Source organism: Mycteria americana, chromosome 2, assembly GCF_035582795.1.
Source record: "Mycteria americana isolate JAX WOST 10 ecotype Jacksonville Zoo and Gardens chromosome 2, USCA_MyAme_1.0, whole genome shotgun sequence".
Lineage (NCBI taxonomy): Eukaryota > Metazoa > Chordata > Aves > Ciconiiformes > Ciconiidae > Mycteria > Mycteria americana.
Genome location: NC_134366.1, coordinates 137658340 through 137671883, shown reverse-complemented (window position 1 = coordinate 137671883; position 13544 = coordinate 137658340). Strand labels below are relative to the sequence as shown.

Below are 13544 nucleotides of genomic sequence, written 5' to 3'. Positions count from 1 at the left end.
AAAACAAAACAAAAAAAAAAAAAGAAAAAAGATCCATAACCACAGCATTCTTGGAAAGCTGTCATTGTTACCTTTTACTACCATAAATTTTCTCAACTGATGTACAAAACAGAAACCTGTGATCAAGTCAATAAAATAGGGAAGATAATTTATAATACTTGATACCTCAGCATTTGATCCTTTCTCCACCACTTTAATAATTGGCACCTTATTTTTATCTTCTAAACCAAAACCATAGGTGCCTTCATTAGATTTAATCTGAAAAATAAAATTGTTAAAAAAATTGTTCAGAAAGGCATTAAGAAGAACTAAAGTATATCCCCATTAAATAACAATACACAGTGCTAATTTATTGTCACTACAACCAATTTTTTAGTCATCAAAACACACAATCATTCAGTTTCACTCACCAGTAATGACTTGGCTATGACATTTTCCACTACTTTCAGATCATGTTTCATGAGTCTGTGCTTCATATTCGACCCTTCCATTTCTTCATCCGCATAAAAACGGAACAGCAGTGGTTCATCTTTAAATTCACTTTTCTCTAACACTGCATGATACAAAACCACACATATTAATCCTTTTTTTCTTTTGAACTTTTGAATATCATGTCTTTCATGAGCCATAATACTGAACATGTGCACACAGATTAAATGCTAACAAACTGGTTTTGTGTGTGAATCTAGGGAAATCTTAATTTTTAAATGAAGAATTTTTATTTGCATCCATTACAGACTATTTGGATCCATTACAGACAGGTATCACTAAGCTCATTTTCAACTACAACATCTGGATTTCACCAAGCTGGGGAAGATGCATTAGCCTGACATGGTTTTAGTGAAAATGCCAAGCACAAGGTTTTTTCCTAAAATGGATTTAAAAACATGGTTTTGAAAAGTTCTGCTGGGCAGCTGCTGGAGATGCTCACCACCAAGATCTGGCACTCTCCAGGTAGTGAAGCATGCCAGATTCCGTATTAGAAATGGGTTTGGTGAGGATGTGGAAGCAACTGGAACAGCAGATGGATGCAGTTTGTATGTTTAAAAATCAAAGGAAAAAGTACGAACAGTACCAGAAAGGAAGTTAATTCTCCTCCTCTAAACAAGCTGATGAGAAAATCATTTCTTCCTCTTTTCATTTCAGTAAATGACCTACTGCTTCAATCCTTTCAACGAAATCTTCCCTCTGATGGTATTAAATGTGACCTTGTTCACCTCATTTTTGGTACTGCACATATCTCTGCTCTCCTCTCCCTTCTTCTTTGTTCTCTGCTGTCCTTATGATTTTCTCATTTTTCTACAGTCCACTTTCTCCTACTGTCACCACTTCACTATTTTAAAGTCATGCTTCTCCATACTTTATTCCTTCCTCCAAAAATGCCTCCTTTTTTCCATACGTATTCCCTCAATTTTTATCATCTCATCTGTGCAAACATGTATTACCTGCTTAAGAAATTTCTTCAAAGTGGCTAATAAAACTTCTGCTCCTAAATCCTTCAGAGGATGAAGCCCTCAGTGCATCCTATAAAACTGACTGAAAATAATTTTCAGAGTACACAATAGCTATCTTTCTTCTTGAAGATTGTAGCATAGGTCTCTGCAGCGATACAATGAAACAACTTCCTATCCCTCCTGGAATATCTTTACCAGTCCTGTATTTCCTTCCTACTATGTAGATAGCATTAAACAAAAGGCAAGCATAGCTTGTACAGAATGTATTTACTTACCATGGTGCATAAACCCATTATCACAAAGAGCTACACCGAATATCATAGCTTCTTCCCTCGTCCGGCAATCCCCCTGTTAAACCATAGCAGATTTTTTAAAATATATTTTAATATAGCAGCAAAATGGATTCTATGCACAATGGCGTACCCTCACAGGGCCAGCAATGGTTGTAGATTGTATTTACCCCCGGCCACCCTTATATATACATTTATAGCATACATATAAAACAGTATATACACATGTATACACTACACCTCTTTATAGTTACAAATAAATATGTAAACATTTTAGTAACGCTGCATTGTCCATAAAAATTGAATGTAGTAGAATCTAAAAGTATCAAAGTTTTTAACTTTTATTTTATAAAACTGTGCATGTTGACTGAGTGAACAGGATACCCTGTTCTTGTTCCTAGTTCGCTCAAAATAAAACAGAACCGATGACAGCAATTTGGTACTGACTTTTATCCATCTAGTTAGTAATTTAGAGTTTTCAGAGCCTATCCATTTCATTTTAAGCCATGAACAATGTTACATGCTGAATCACAAAGCTAAGTCTCATTAAAACGTTTAAAGTTCAATTGCAAATAAGGAAGATAAGCACAAAAGGGATGAACAGCATGGCTGCTGACAGCTCATTTCTGTTACTTTACTAGTTTAAGAGGATTACACTTACACATGCTGTTCTAATAACCCTTACACAAAGTGTTTGCATGTTATTCTGCTTAATACATCACTACCTTTCAAATTAGAATTTAAATGCAGAATATACATAAATCCAAAGGCGTATACTTACCTGTGCAATCAACCAGTCTATGAGCTTGTTAGCCATGACCACAGATTTGTAGGTTCTCAGGTGATAATCTTTATCCCTGTTCAACACAAAACAAAACACTTCAAAAAAAAAAAATCGAACAAAAACTCAGAAACAGCCTAACAGAAAAAAACTTCTATTTTATAAACTAGTTAGTACAAGAATGAATTGAGCATTTTGTAATGGTTTAGAAGTTGCTTCTGGAGAAAAAAGCAAGTCAAACCTTTCAGTGTAGACAGAAAGGAGGAGGCAAACCATATCTTACTTGGGTGATAATGTCACTGGAGCATAAAGGCAGTTGTCTTGTTACAGCTGGGACTCTCCAAATGAGGTAATGGAGTGTTAGTAAAGGAGTGTATTAATATATACAGTAAGCATCTAAGCATATCCATTAGGACCTAGAAGGCTCTAAAATTCTGTAAAAAAAGGTCATATTGAATGGAGTTTGCAGTCATTTAATGATTCAGTTATGCTTTTTGTCTTGATAGCCTTTCAATCTTGTTTCATTACTCCCAAGAGCCCAATCTTGAAAGGATGGGTTCGGTTCCTACATTCAAACACAGTATCTTCAGTTACATACTTCTTCTGAATGACTCTCTAAGGATTTCCCAATTGGACTCACCTAATTACTGGGGTAAACAGACTGTGAAGGCGACAATACAGTCGTACACCCTGTTAAAGAGAAAGATGAAGTTAGTTAACCACACGTTCACACCACAGAGAACATAAGAGGAATGGATGCAGTATGGAAGTCTATATGTTCTAAATGCACTTCATCTAGATAGTAAAAAAAAAAAATCTGTTCAAATTTCTATATATTTTCATGTGCCAAAACCTAATATTTCCAGATAACAATATTGATGAATAAATTATGAGAAATAAAACATTTCCAATCTAAGCTAAGCTTCACTGAGACACAGGCAAAAAGGATTAGCTTTAAGGTAGTATTAAAAAATTCTGAAGGTATAGTACTTGGAAAGAAAAGTACACAAAACCTGAAAGATAAAGGAATGTTTCCATGCATTAAGGTTTTCCCAATCACTGGTTGCTATTCTACACACAAAGTGAGTAATTAAAGTAAAAAACACTGCATTGGATTATATGCATCAATACTTTACTTACAAATTGAAATTATAACTAACCAATAAACTTTAAAAAAAATGCAAGAAGATTCAAAGATTGGAAACATTTCAATTAAAAAACAAAAATTAAAACATTTGGAGGAGTTTAAGAAACTACCATCAGAAAACGTTATTTAAAAAAAGAAATCACATTAGTATTCCTTAGCAGACTATCAAAAAATAATTATGTTTATAACATGCAAGAATAACCATGGATAACAATTAAAAGTTGTGTCAAATTAGATTCCATCCTACTTTGCTGTGTCTGGTAGTTTAGTATTGAAGATTTTTCTAGATATACCTTACATTAACAAATGCCAGCAGAAAAGTGAATGACACTGTAATGTAATACCCAAATGCTGACATTTTCTACCGCCTCGAAATCATGAAAAGTTTGAATATTAATGAGTTTAAAGGCAACTTTGTTCAATCGTTTTGTTATGCTCAGTAGTGTAGATGGCTAGCACTACATATCTGTGTTTAAACATCTACGTGACTGCAGATTTAGTGCCTTGTTAAGGTACTAATAAAAGACACTCAGATTTAAGAGAAAATTAAAAACAATTTTCTGCGTATAGCTTCATATCTATTAAAATGGACTGAAAAATAAAATACCAGCTTCAGAATCACCCAGAAACACAGGTAATGCATCCTGCATATGAAACCATTAAATAACAAACATAACTAAAAATACCAAACTTTAATTTTGTATTTAAAATGTGTAACAACAAGCCAAAATCTTCCTTACAAATGGAAAACTAAATTTGATTCACATAAATATACAGATGGGCAAGCATGAGGGGATGTTACTTATCCTAGCATAATATTTTACATTATTTTTCAAGCAGAATCTCCATTTCTGATGTGTTCTTCCTAATAATAGCAACTATTCTATTCTGTACCTTAGAGATCACATCCTGCATCTCATTTCTTGGGTAGTATGTTCCATCATCATATCGGAACCTGTACAGCATGTGTTCGGGTTTGAATTGGTGCTTATCTGTAACTAAATTAAAAAAAAAACAATCATGTATTGTTAGGTGACTTTCTGAAGAAATCAACAAGAGAGAAGAGGGCTAAGGTCATGTCTTCTAGTAACAGTCCATTACACAGCAATAGGTAGATTTCAGACAGGGAGGGCAGGAAGCCCAATTAGATCATCTGCCCTAAGCTCCTTTATGTCACTGGTGACAATATTTCTCACAACGTTTAAGTAGTCCACAAGAAACCAAACAATTGTAAGTCACAGGGCAAAGAACAAGACAGACAAACAGGCAAGGAACAGCCTGAAAAATTAGGCACTCAATCTGCTCTAGTCTTCAGAGCTTTTGCAAAGCTTATCAACCAAATAGCCAAATAATGATTCTTTTGCAACAGTTCATATTATTGGTCCACATTATTCTCTGTTCTAATTCTTGCTGAGGCCAATGTCAGATGAGTCAATAAAGACACAAACCCTCTACAACATATTTGACCAGTCTTGCAGTGGGGAGGAAAGGGAGAGGGAACGTCTTCCTCTATACCTAGCCAGCTGAAGGTCTTAAGTGCAAGAGACTTGCAATCATTATGAAGGTGTTGATAATCCATTTCCCCAAAGACCCATGAAAAAGGATCTTAAGAGGTGATCTTCACCTGACTCCAGCAGCAAACCTCACAATGTCAAGTGTTTTGTCAAAACAGTCATATCATATGATACGAAAATTCTCCTGGAAACGGTACTACAATAAGTCTTTCTGAAAAACAGCTGATTCATTTGATGGCTGAGGACAGCACTAGGCACTACCACCATCCTAGGATAACTGTCTGGTATTAATTACTGTTTTGCTTGCAGATGTAAGCTTTAATTTTGCAACTAAATTTGCATGTCATCAACTGATAAAGGAGGCTACTGTAATGTCTTCATTAATCAGAGTAACAGGCCTGACAGTGTTAGGTAATTCTTCTGTGCATGCCTTCCTATACCAAGTGATTAAACCATCATCCCTTACTCTCTTCAAAAATGTAGTTAGGCACCATAAACTTTGTATAGTAAGGTGCCTTCTGTCTGCATCATTTTTCATGCTCCTTCAAGCTCTTCAGTATCTCCACACATCATCTGATACATGGACATAAAAACTGGACTTCATATATTAAGTGGTTTCACCAGTTAAGAGCAAAATAACTTCTCTACCTGTATTTGATGTATCTACTAATAATAAAGCCCAGGACACTATTCCAATTGCCTTGAACTGATGGTTCACACTAAGGTGATTATCCAAAATAACCCCTAAGCTCTTTTACATATCATTGCTTCTCAATACATCAAGTATAGACTACAAAATCTGCACATACAATGCCTAGTATAACTATCTAAAAGAATTTTCATCGATTGTGAACATTTAACTCAGAAAAAAAAGATACCTTCTAGTTCTGTAATTAAAAATAATTTCCTACTGTTGGAGAAAAAACGTATTATTCTAGATCAGCATACATTAAGAGTTTTTAAAACCATCAACTAGGGAAAATAGAAAAACCACCACCAGGACAGTATTGCTTAAGGCCAAATTGTTCCTCACTGTTACAGAGATGCGCGGGGAGGGAATGAGGACTACGAAGCACCTTTCTTTTCTTGCATGCCTATGACGAACAGAGCAGGCTCTGCCCTCTGAGGAACACAAGCACCACTCTGTCTTTGCAGCCCCTACTTACACACAGTGCACCAGAAACTAGGGAAGCAGGTCCACAGAACCGGCATGTGCTGAGCTCTAGAAAGCAAGGAAACCAGACAAGGATGCTTCCAACTCTACTGTATTGTGTAAAATACCACATATATCCAGTGAATGCTGTGAGGGAACCTGTAAATCACTATTTGGTTGGGTTGGGTTTTTTTTTTTTGGGGGGGGGGGCGGTGTCTGTGGTACAGATGTGATTTGGCTTGTTCTACTCAAGAGGAAGGATGGATGATCTATCAGCTACTGTACTAACATGGAAACCTTAACAAAAAATTATGAAAACATTTAGCTTACTGTATAGCTTTCCTTTTAACTAGTATGAGCTGTAGATTTGCAAGACCATAGTTTCAAACACTTAAAGCTGATAAAACGCATCATTATCACTAAAATAAGGAACCCCAAGTTGTTTTGTATGTCGATCCCAACAACATACCTATACATTTTGTTAGGATAGATACTTATATGGCACACACTAAGAAAAGGGAACTGCTCCACATTTAAACTAGTCTTTACGTTTACTTTTTTGCCCAGGTAATTTTGACTCAGATCAGTAAATCAATCTCAGAAACTGCACAGCCACATAAATACCTATTCATTTTAAAACTATCTGATATTCAGATTATTTTCGTAACTACAAAGCTCCTTACTGCCTTGAGAGGAAGCTTCCATCTCTAATCATCAGCAGCAAGTGACTGGACAAACTCACTCCTTTGGCTGATATAAATACAAGTAATTTCAGGTATTAGAGAACACCACCAGGAGGATTCAGAATAGCTACATACGAACAGATTTTTTTCTTTTGCAAAACTGGGGGGAAGGGAAAAAAAAAAAACAAGGAAAAACCATAAAACTTTTCTACTTGCAAGAGTTCACACACCAGGAAGTAAAACAATGCCCATCACAACACGGGTCTGGTGTTGCTAGAATGAAGCCCAGCACAGTGAAAACAATGGCCAGCACAGTGAATATGCAAAGTCTAACAAAGCCCTCTATAACATTTGCAATGTGAGTAACAGCCAAACTTTCTTTCTCCCTTGCTGCCTCTGTGAAAACAGATGGTTCATTCAACTTTATTTTAAGAATTCTATTTTCACTGAACCACAGCTGGATCCACTATTCAAAGTAGCATGTCTGGCTCACATTTCTATGCTCTAATATAATTACTCTTTTATCTCATGAAATTACACAATATTCATTTAACTCTGTATTGAGAAAGTCTATGAGTGTATTTGGGATATAAATTACAAGATCAGGAGAAGAATCTTTGGCAACAGAATCATTCCACTGAAAACAATTCTGTGTGTGTAGTAAACATAATAGCATCTGACATTTGAATGATGGTGGAGGAAAATCATGTAGACTGACAAAGAATTAAAGACTACATGACTACTGATGAATAACCTTAATGTTTTTCCTCCTACTCTGCGTATGTTTAAAATGCACACAGCTAAGTGGCACTGTTACTCCCACTTTCTTTCCAGTCAAGGACACCGAAAACATCGTGGCAAAGAATTTAAAAAGTAAGTATTAAATTCATTTCTGGCTGAAGTATAAAGGTATTAAAATGTATATTATCAATGGCTCCATCTCAGTTTACAGCTTGGATCTATGCTGTAATAGTAGCTAACTTCACAACTGTTTCACTATTTGGTTTTTTTAAGTGACTGTACCTATTGTAAGCCAAACATGCCTTCAAAACCAGAAGTTTTTCCAGTTCGCTTAGATGGTCCTGTTGGACTATACCTTGTAAAAGGGAGAGAGATGAGGACCTGCTCTGGTAAGAGAAAAATGTTGCCAATGCAAGTTACCTCCAGAAATCAAACCTTCTTACTGGCTCACAAAACTGAACCATTTCAGTGATACTTCTCTCCAGAATGAGATAAACACAGACAGTTGACCAAAAGTTTCAGCATAAAAATATCAATTTTAGTAACTATACAATGTAGTGAAAACAAGGCCTTAAAACTCAAAAGATTAAACTGTTGGGTTCAGCGTTGGATTCCACCAGCTCCACTTGTAATACCTAACAGATGAGCAGGCATATTTATCAACAGCCAACTGTGACTCACTCTCTTCTACAATTCTTAGTTGAACATATATCCCTAAAAAGCCTGGCCTTAATGAAAGGTTTAAATCCTTAAAAGCAGTCTACCATTCTCTGTTCCCTCAGAATTTGTTTTTGCTTACAAGAGAATAGCAATGTTTCTCTAGGTCCCTGTTTGCAGTGTTGTGATCCCAACAGCATAGATGTAATCTGATTAAACGAATGGAGCCTCTCCCAGTAAATCTGCTAGGCATGGACAATGGCCCCATGAGGTCCCTGCAAGGATATAATGCAGATTCAACAAGCTGTCTAGCATTATAAGACCATCTTTTTGTCAAACAAAATTAAGTCCACTCTAATTACAACAATTACCTTGAAAACAAGTAAGTTAAAACTGATTATATTTACCATGATGGATAATGCCATTCTCTAATAAAGCTTGGCCAAGATGAACACCTTCTTCAGATTTGTGTATCTCTCCAATTTCCAACAACCAGGACACAAATTCACTGAATTAAAAACAGATAGAAGAAACAAATATTAAATGTTATACCACCACATCTACTACATTTCCTTCTCCGTTACTAGTGTTTCTTACTAGCCTAGTAAGTGATTCTTAAGCCTAATGATCTTCAGAATACCATACCACCTTTAAAAAAGCCACTCATTTCAACTTTTTTATTATTTCTACATAAATACTTATGGTTTCCCTTGAGATGTCTTTTCTGTTCAGAAGTTTTACCTTTGCACATGGTGCACCATTAGCAAGTTTGCTCATGATACCAAACTGGGAGGTGCTGATGACTCTCTTGAGGGACAAGAGGCCTTGCAGAGGGATCTAGATAGACTGGAACACGGGGCATCCTATGATTAATGGGATGAAATTTAACAAGTTGAAATGTCGGATTCTGCACTTAGGACAGAGTAAGGCCAGGCACAAGTGTAAATTGGGAGAGGAGTGGCTGGAGAGCAGCCCTGCAGAACGGGATCTGGGGGTGCTGGTCAACAACAGGCTCAATAGGAGCCAGCAGTGTGCCCTGGCAGCCAAGAGGGCAAACCGCACCCTGGGGTGCATCAAACACGGCACAACCAGCCGGTCAAAAGAGGTGATCATCCCGCTGTGTTCAGCGTTGGGGCGGCCTCACCTTGAACACTGTGTGCAGTTCTGGGCCCCACAATTTAAGAAGGATGTGAAGGTCCTTGAATAGTCCAGAGGAGGGCAACAAAGCTGGTGAAAAGGCTGGAAGGAATGTCCTAGGAGGAGCAGCTTAGGACTTTGGGCTTGTCTAGTTTGGAGAAAAGGAGGCTGAGGGGCGACCTCATTGCTCTCTACAGCTTCCTGAGGGGGAGAAGTGGAGAAGGAGGTGCTGATCTCTTCTCCCTGGTACCCAGTGATAGGACGCGTGGGAAGGGTTCAAAGCTGTGCCAGGGGAGGTTTAGACTGGACACTAGGAAGCATTTCTTTACCAAGAGGGTGGTCAAACGCTGGAACAGGCTTCCTAGAGAGGCGGTCGATGCCCCAAGCCTGTCACTGTTTAAGATGCATTTGGACAATGCCCTTAACAACATGCTTTAACTTGGTCAGCCCTGAACTGGTCAGGCAGTTGGACTAGATGATCACTGTAGGTCCCTTCCAATTGAAAATATTCTATTCTATTCTATTTCCATGTTTTCTGGCATTTCCTAAAGTAGAATAGGCACATGTGACCAGACTGTCAAATATAAGGCAACCCCAGGCAGACCTACAGCACCTCCCCAGGGCAGTATGATAGAACAGTAGGCCTGTTACTTCCGAGATGTGTCAGACACATGGACATCCTCAGCATATACACAAAGTATATAGTGTACGTGCAGGAAATGCCTGGCTTGTTTCACAATAAACCTGATGCAGTTCAGAGACATCAAATTTATAGCACGTAAGATATTTGCATGTGTGTAACAAATCAAAAGAACAGTGTAATGAGGTAGTGCAACACTCACATTCAAGGGTTTTAAGGGGTGACCCAGGGACCAGCAAAAGCATAATTCAAAAGGGTCCACTTCGAAGATAGCATAGAAAAGCAGCCATTTGATGGTAGGTTTAAACGTTTCACACATGGCTCCTCACCATGAGTGTATTCTTTACCTGCTTCCAACAACTTCACTGAGGGAACATGATTCGACCTCAACTCAATCATTAATCTTAATCCTGGTTTCAATTCTCGTCAGCTATGTGACTTCTGACAGCACATGAAAATCTCCCAAGTTTCATTTCCACTTTTGAACCCAGTGGTGAGTATCTTCACTACAACATGTTTGTGTAAAACAGCCACTGTACCTTATAAAACTATTTTCCATACTTAACTGCCTTACGATCAAATGAAAGAAATGATAACCCCTCCACCCCCCAAACTAATTTTTTTGTCATAAACACATTTTTAGGGTACCTATTGCTTTCTTTTCCTCTCACATTCAGTCTTCTTAAGCCATAGGTATAATATGGCATTATAAAGATCTTCCTGATAGTAGGGGTAAATTTTTAAACATGTAAATTTTATTTAGTAACTCTGTCCCTGACATTCAGGAAAGAAGAGAACAGAAACAGTTTTAGAGACAGAGATCTTTTAAGTGGAATCAAGCAAATTTGATACTCTAAACTATGTATTTCAGAGACAAAATGCATTAAACAAGTTGGGAATTGGGAATTATTTCTTTAAAGAAACTATTTTATTTGATGCATTTTCATATTTTCAACATGCTGTTGCAGCCTTGTTCCTTTAATAAAGCTACTTTGGAATACGAGTACACATCCATAAATTTCAGGTAAACCAATTTACATTTGGCTAAATTCTGGGAGGCAAATAGGCCTAACAGACATTACAACTATAGCATGATTTCTGCAGAATCCCAAAGAAGATTTAAAATGTGTTTTCAGCTGGTTAAAATTCATGCTATAAAATGCATATAATACCTTCCAAGAAAGCATTTGGGGAAAGTGGTTAATTTCCTCTTCCTGTCTTTGATGAGATTCCCTTGTTTGCACATCATTTTGTACAGTCTTTCTCCTTGCTCAGAGATCATCACCCAAGTGTCCTGTTCCATGCCCAATTTTAAACCTGCCAAAAATGCATTAAAATTTTATGAAGTGATATTGCCATTATATTTCAGTATCTTCCCCAAAATGGAGAAGCAAAACCAATATTTTACATACAAAAAAGGTAAAGGAACTGTTTTCCATTCTTTTTCTCACAATCAAGATTAAACCATGAACATCTGATCTTCATAAAGCATAATCAAATTATATCTTTAAGTTCCTCATAGTGAAGGTAAACTTTTACTAGACCGACATCACCATTGATATTGTAGTAATAAATACTAACGCTGTGATTTTCAGGCTTCAGTAGATAAACACTTGCAAGGGAATAGTCATGTCTTCACAAGTTTAAAAGAAAAAGTGCCTCGGTTTTGCTCTTACCATGTGATAATAAAAATGTTTTCACTTAAAGGAAACTTTTTCAAATTTCCAATTAATAGTAACTAGTTACCTGTTATACATTTGTTAGTTTCACATAAGATTAATTCACCTCTTTTCCACAAAAGCATATATACAACTTGATTTTTATTTGCTTCAGAATTTTTTCAACAACAGAAATCTATCAAGGGTTTTATTTCAATATTTCTTACTGGTTTATTTTTTCCTGTTTTCTTTTCTTGAGGAAATCATTATATTTTCTGAGTAACAGATGATCAAAACCAGTTTTTGTTGAATTATGCATCCTACTGGCCACTCACAGAAGCTTGTGCTTCCAAGGAATACCACAGACCTTCATATCCCCTGTGCTTTCTCAATAAACAATTATTAATTCTGGACAAAACCACACATTTATGGAATGTCTTGTGTACATGGTTATCAGTTTCTGTTCAGATTTTAACATTTTTAAAACTATAACTGTACTTATTCAATCTGAGTAATAGTCTGTCACTTCTTTATTTCTGAAAATATAGCCAGAAAAAATGTACCTGTCATGAGAAAAAGCTAACAATAGTACTGGACAGAGATACAGGAGTGTCTCTCATTATTCATGAACCAGATAATGGTGATGCCACACAAACAGATAAAACCTGATGTATTCCTGGGAAAAGAAAACTTAACCAATATACTACTTTTGGAGCTTATAGGATGTTGATGCTTTTATTTGTATTGACTGAATCAGGTCATCACAGCATCATCAGCCTTAAAAATGATCACCTTTTAAATAAATTTCTAACTTGCTGAGTGCCTCAGGTTGTTACAGGAAAGCCCCAAAACTGACAGAAAGACTTCCTAGCAAAAAGTTTCCAATTCAGCTTGATTTGTCCTAGCAAGAAAATACAATCTATAAAGTGGTCCTAGTTGATAATTCAATTACAACAGCTGAAATCTCTGCTAAAGTACTTCATTCAGGGCATGTTCTCCCTTTTGCTCAGTTTCTGCTATATGGATTCCAAATAAAAGTATAGGTTGACTTTCCCTAAGTACACTGAATCTCTGAGTCTCCCAACACGAACAGCCCAGCAAGCCCCAGCTGCATGGCATACTCAAGCTGTATTTCTGTGCCTCACTCCTGCTCCACATGCTGTATTTACCTAGTCTGGAGATCGCTGCCATCTGCCATTCTGTGTGAGATGTGGGGTCTACAGCATCGCTATGAAGAAATGCACGGGCACGCACAGCACAACCAGGAGGTAGTCACTCACATGAGCCTCACTCCTAGCCCCAGAGATCTAGGAAGTGTGTTCATTTTGATTTAGTTCGTCTCAGACTTGCAAAGGAGATAAAACACTACTCACATGAGCAGTCACTTAGACTTCCATGTAATTGCCTATATATATACACACATGAACAGGCTCCATGTCTTATTAAGTAAACATACAATTAAAGCATCTTTATGTTCACAGTGAATGGGAAAGTGTTATAGCTACATTTACATACAGTATTTGAATTCTAAGAAGATAGCTGTTTGGTTCCCGAGTCATTTGGCAACTTGACTGCAATTCAGTTGATGCATCCTGCTTTGCAAGAGGTGTTTCTACAGATATTTTGAAAAAAATCACTGTGCTGGAGGAGATGGATATATTTATAAGTTGATACAGTAACAGAGATATT

The 13544-nt window shown here is 36.9% G+C and overlaps 1 protein-coding gene across 1 annotated transcript in view; it reads right to left on the bottom strand.

The window, feature by feature from the left end:
* PREX2 (phosphatidylinositol-3,4,5-trisphosphate dependent Rac exchange factor 2) overlaps nucleotides 1-13544 on the bottom strand; it is a 189916-nt gene that overhangs the window by 92375 nt on the left and 83997 nt on the right. Inside the window, exons 11-18 of the mRNA XM_075494782.1 lie at nucleotides 11370-11514; nucleotides 8828-8928; nucleotides 4567-4670; nucleotides 3166-3215; nucleotides 2526-2601; nucleotides 1730-1802; nucleotides 411-553; nucleotides 166-258 (exon numbers count right to left, since the gene is read on the bottom strand). Of these exons, the coding sequence (XP_075350897.1) occupies nucleotides 166-258; nucleotides 411-553; nucleotides 1730-1802; nucleotides 2526-2601; nucleotides 3166-3215; nucleotides 4567-4670; nucleotides 8828-8928; nucleotides 11370-11514 (785 nt within the window). The remainder of the gene's footprint in view (nucleotides 1-165; nucleotides 259-410; nucleotides 554-1729; nucleotides 1803-2525; nucleotides 2602-3165; nucleotides 3216-4566; nucleotides 4671-8827; nucleotides 8929-11369; nucleotides 11515-13544) is intronic.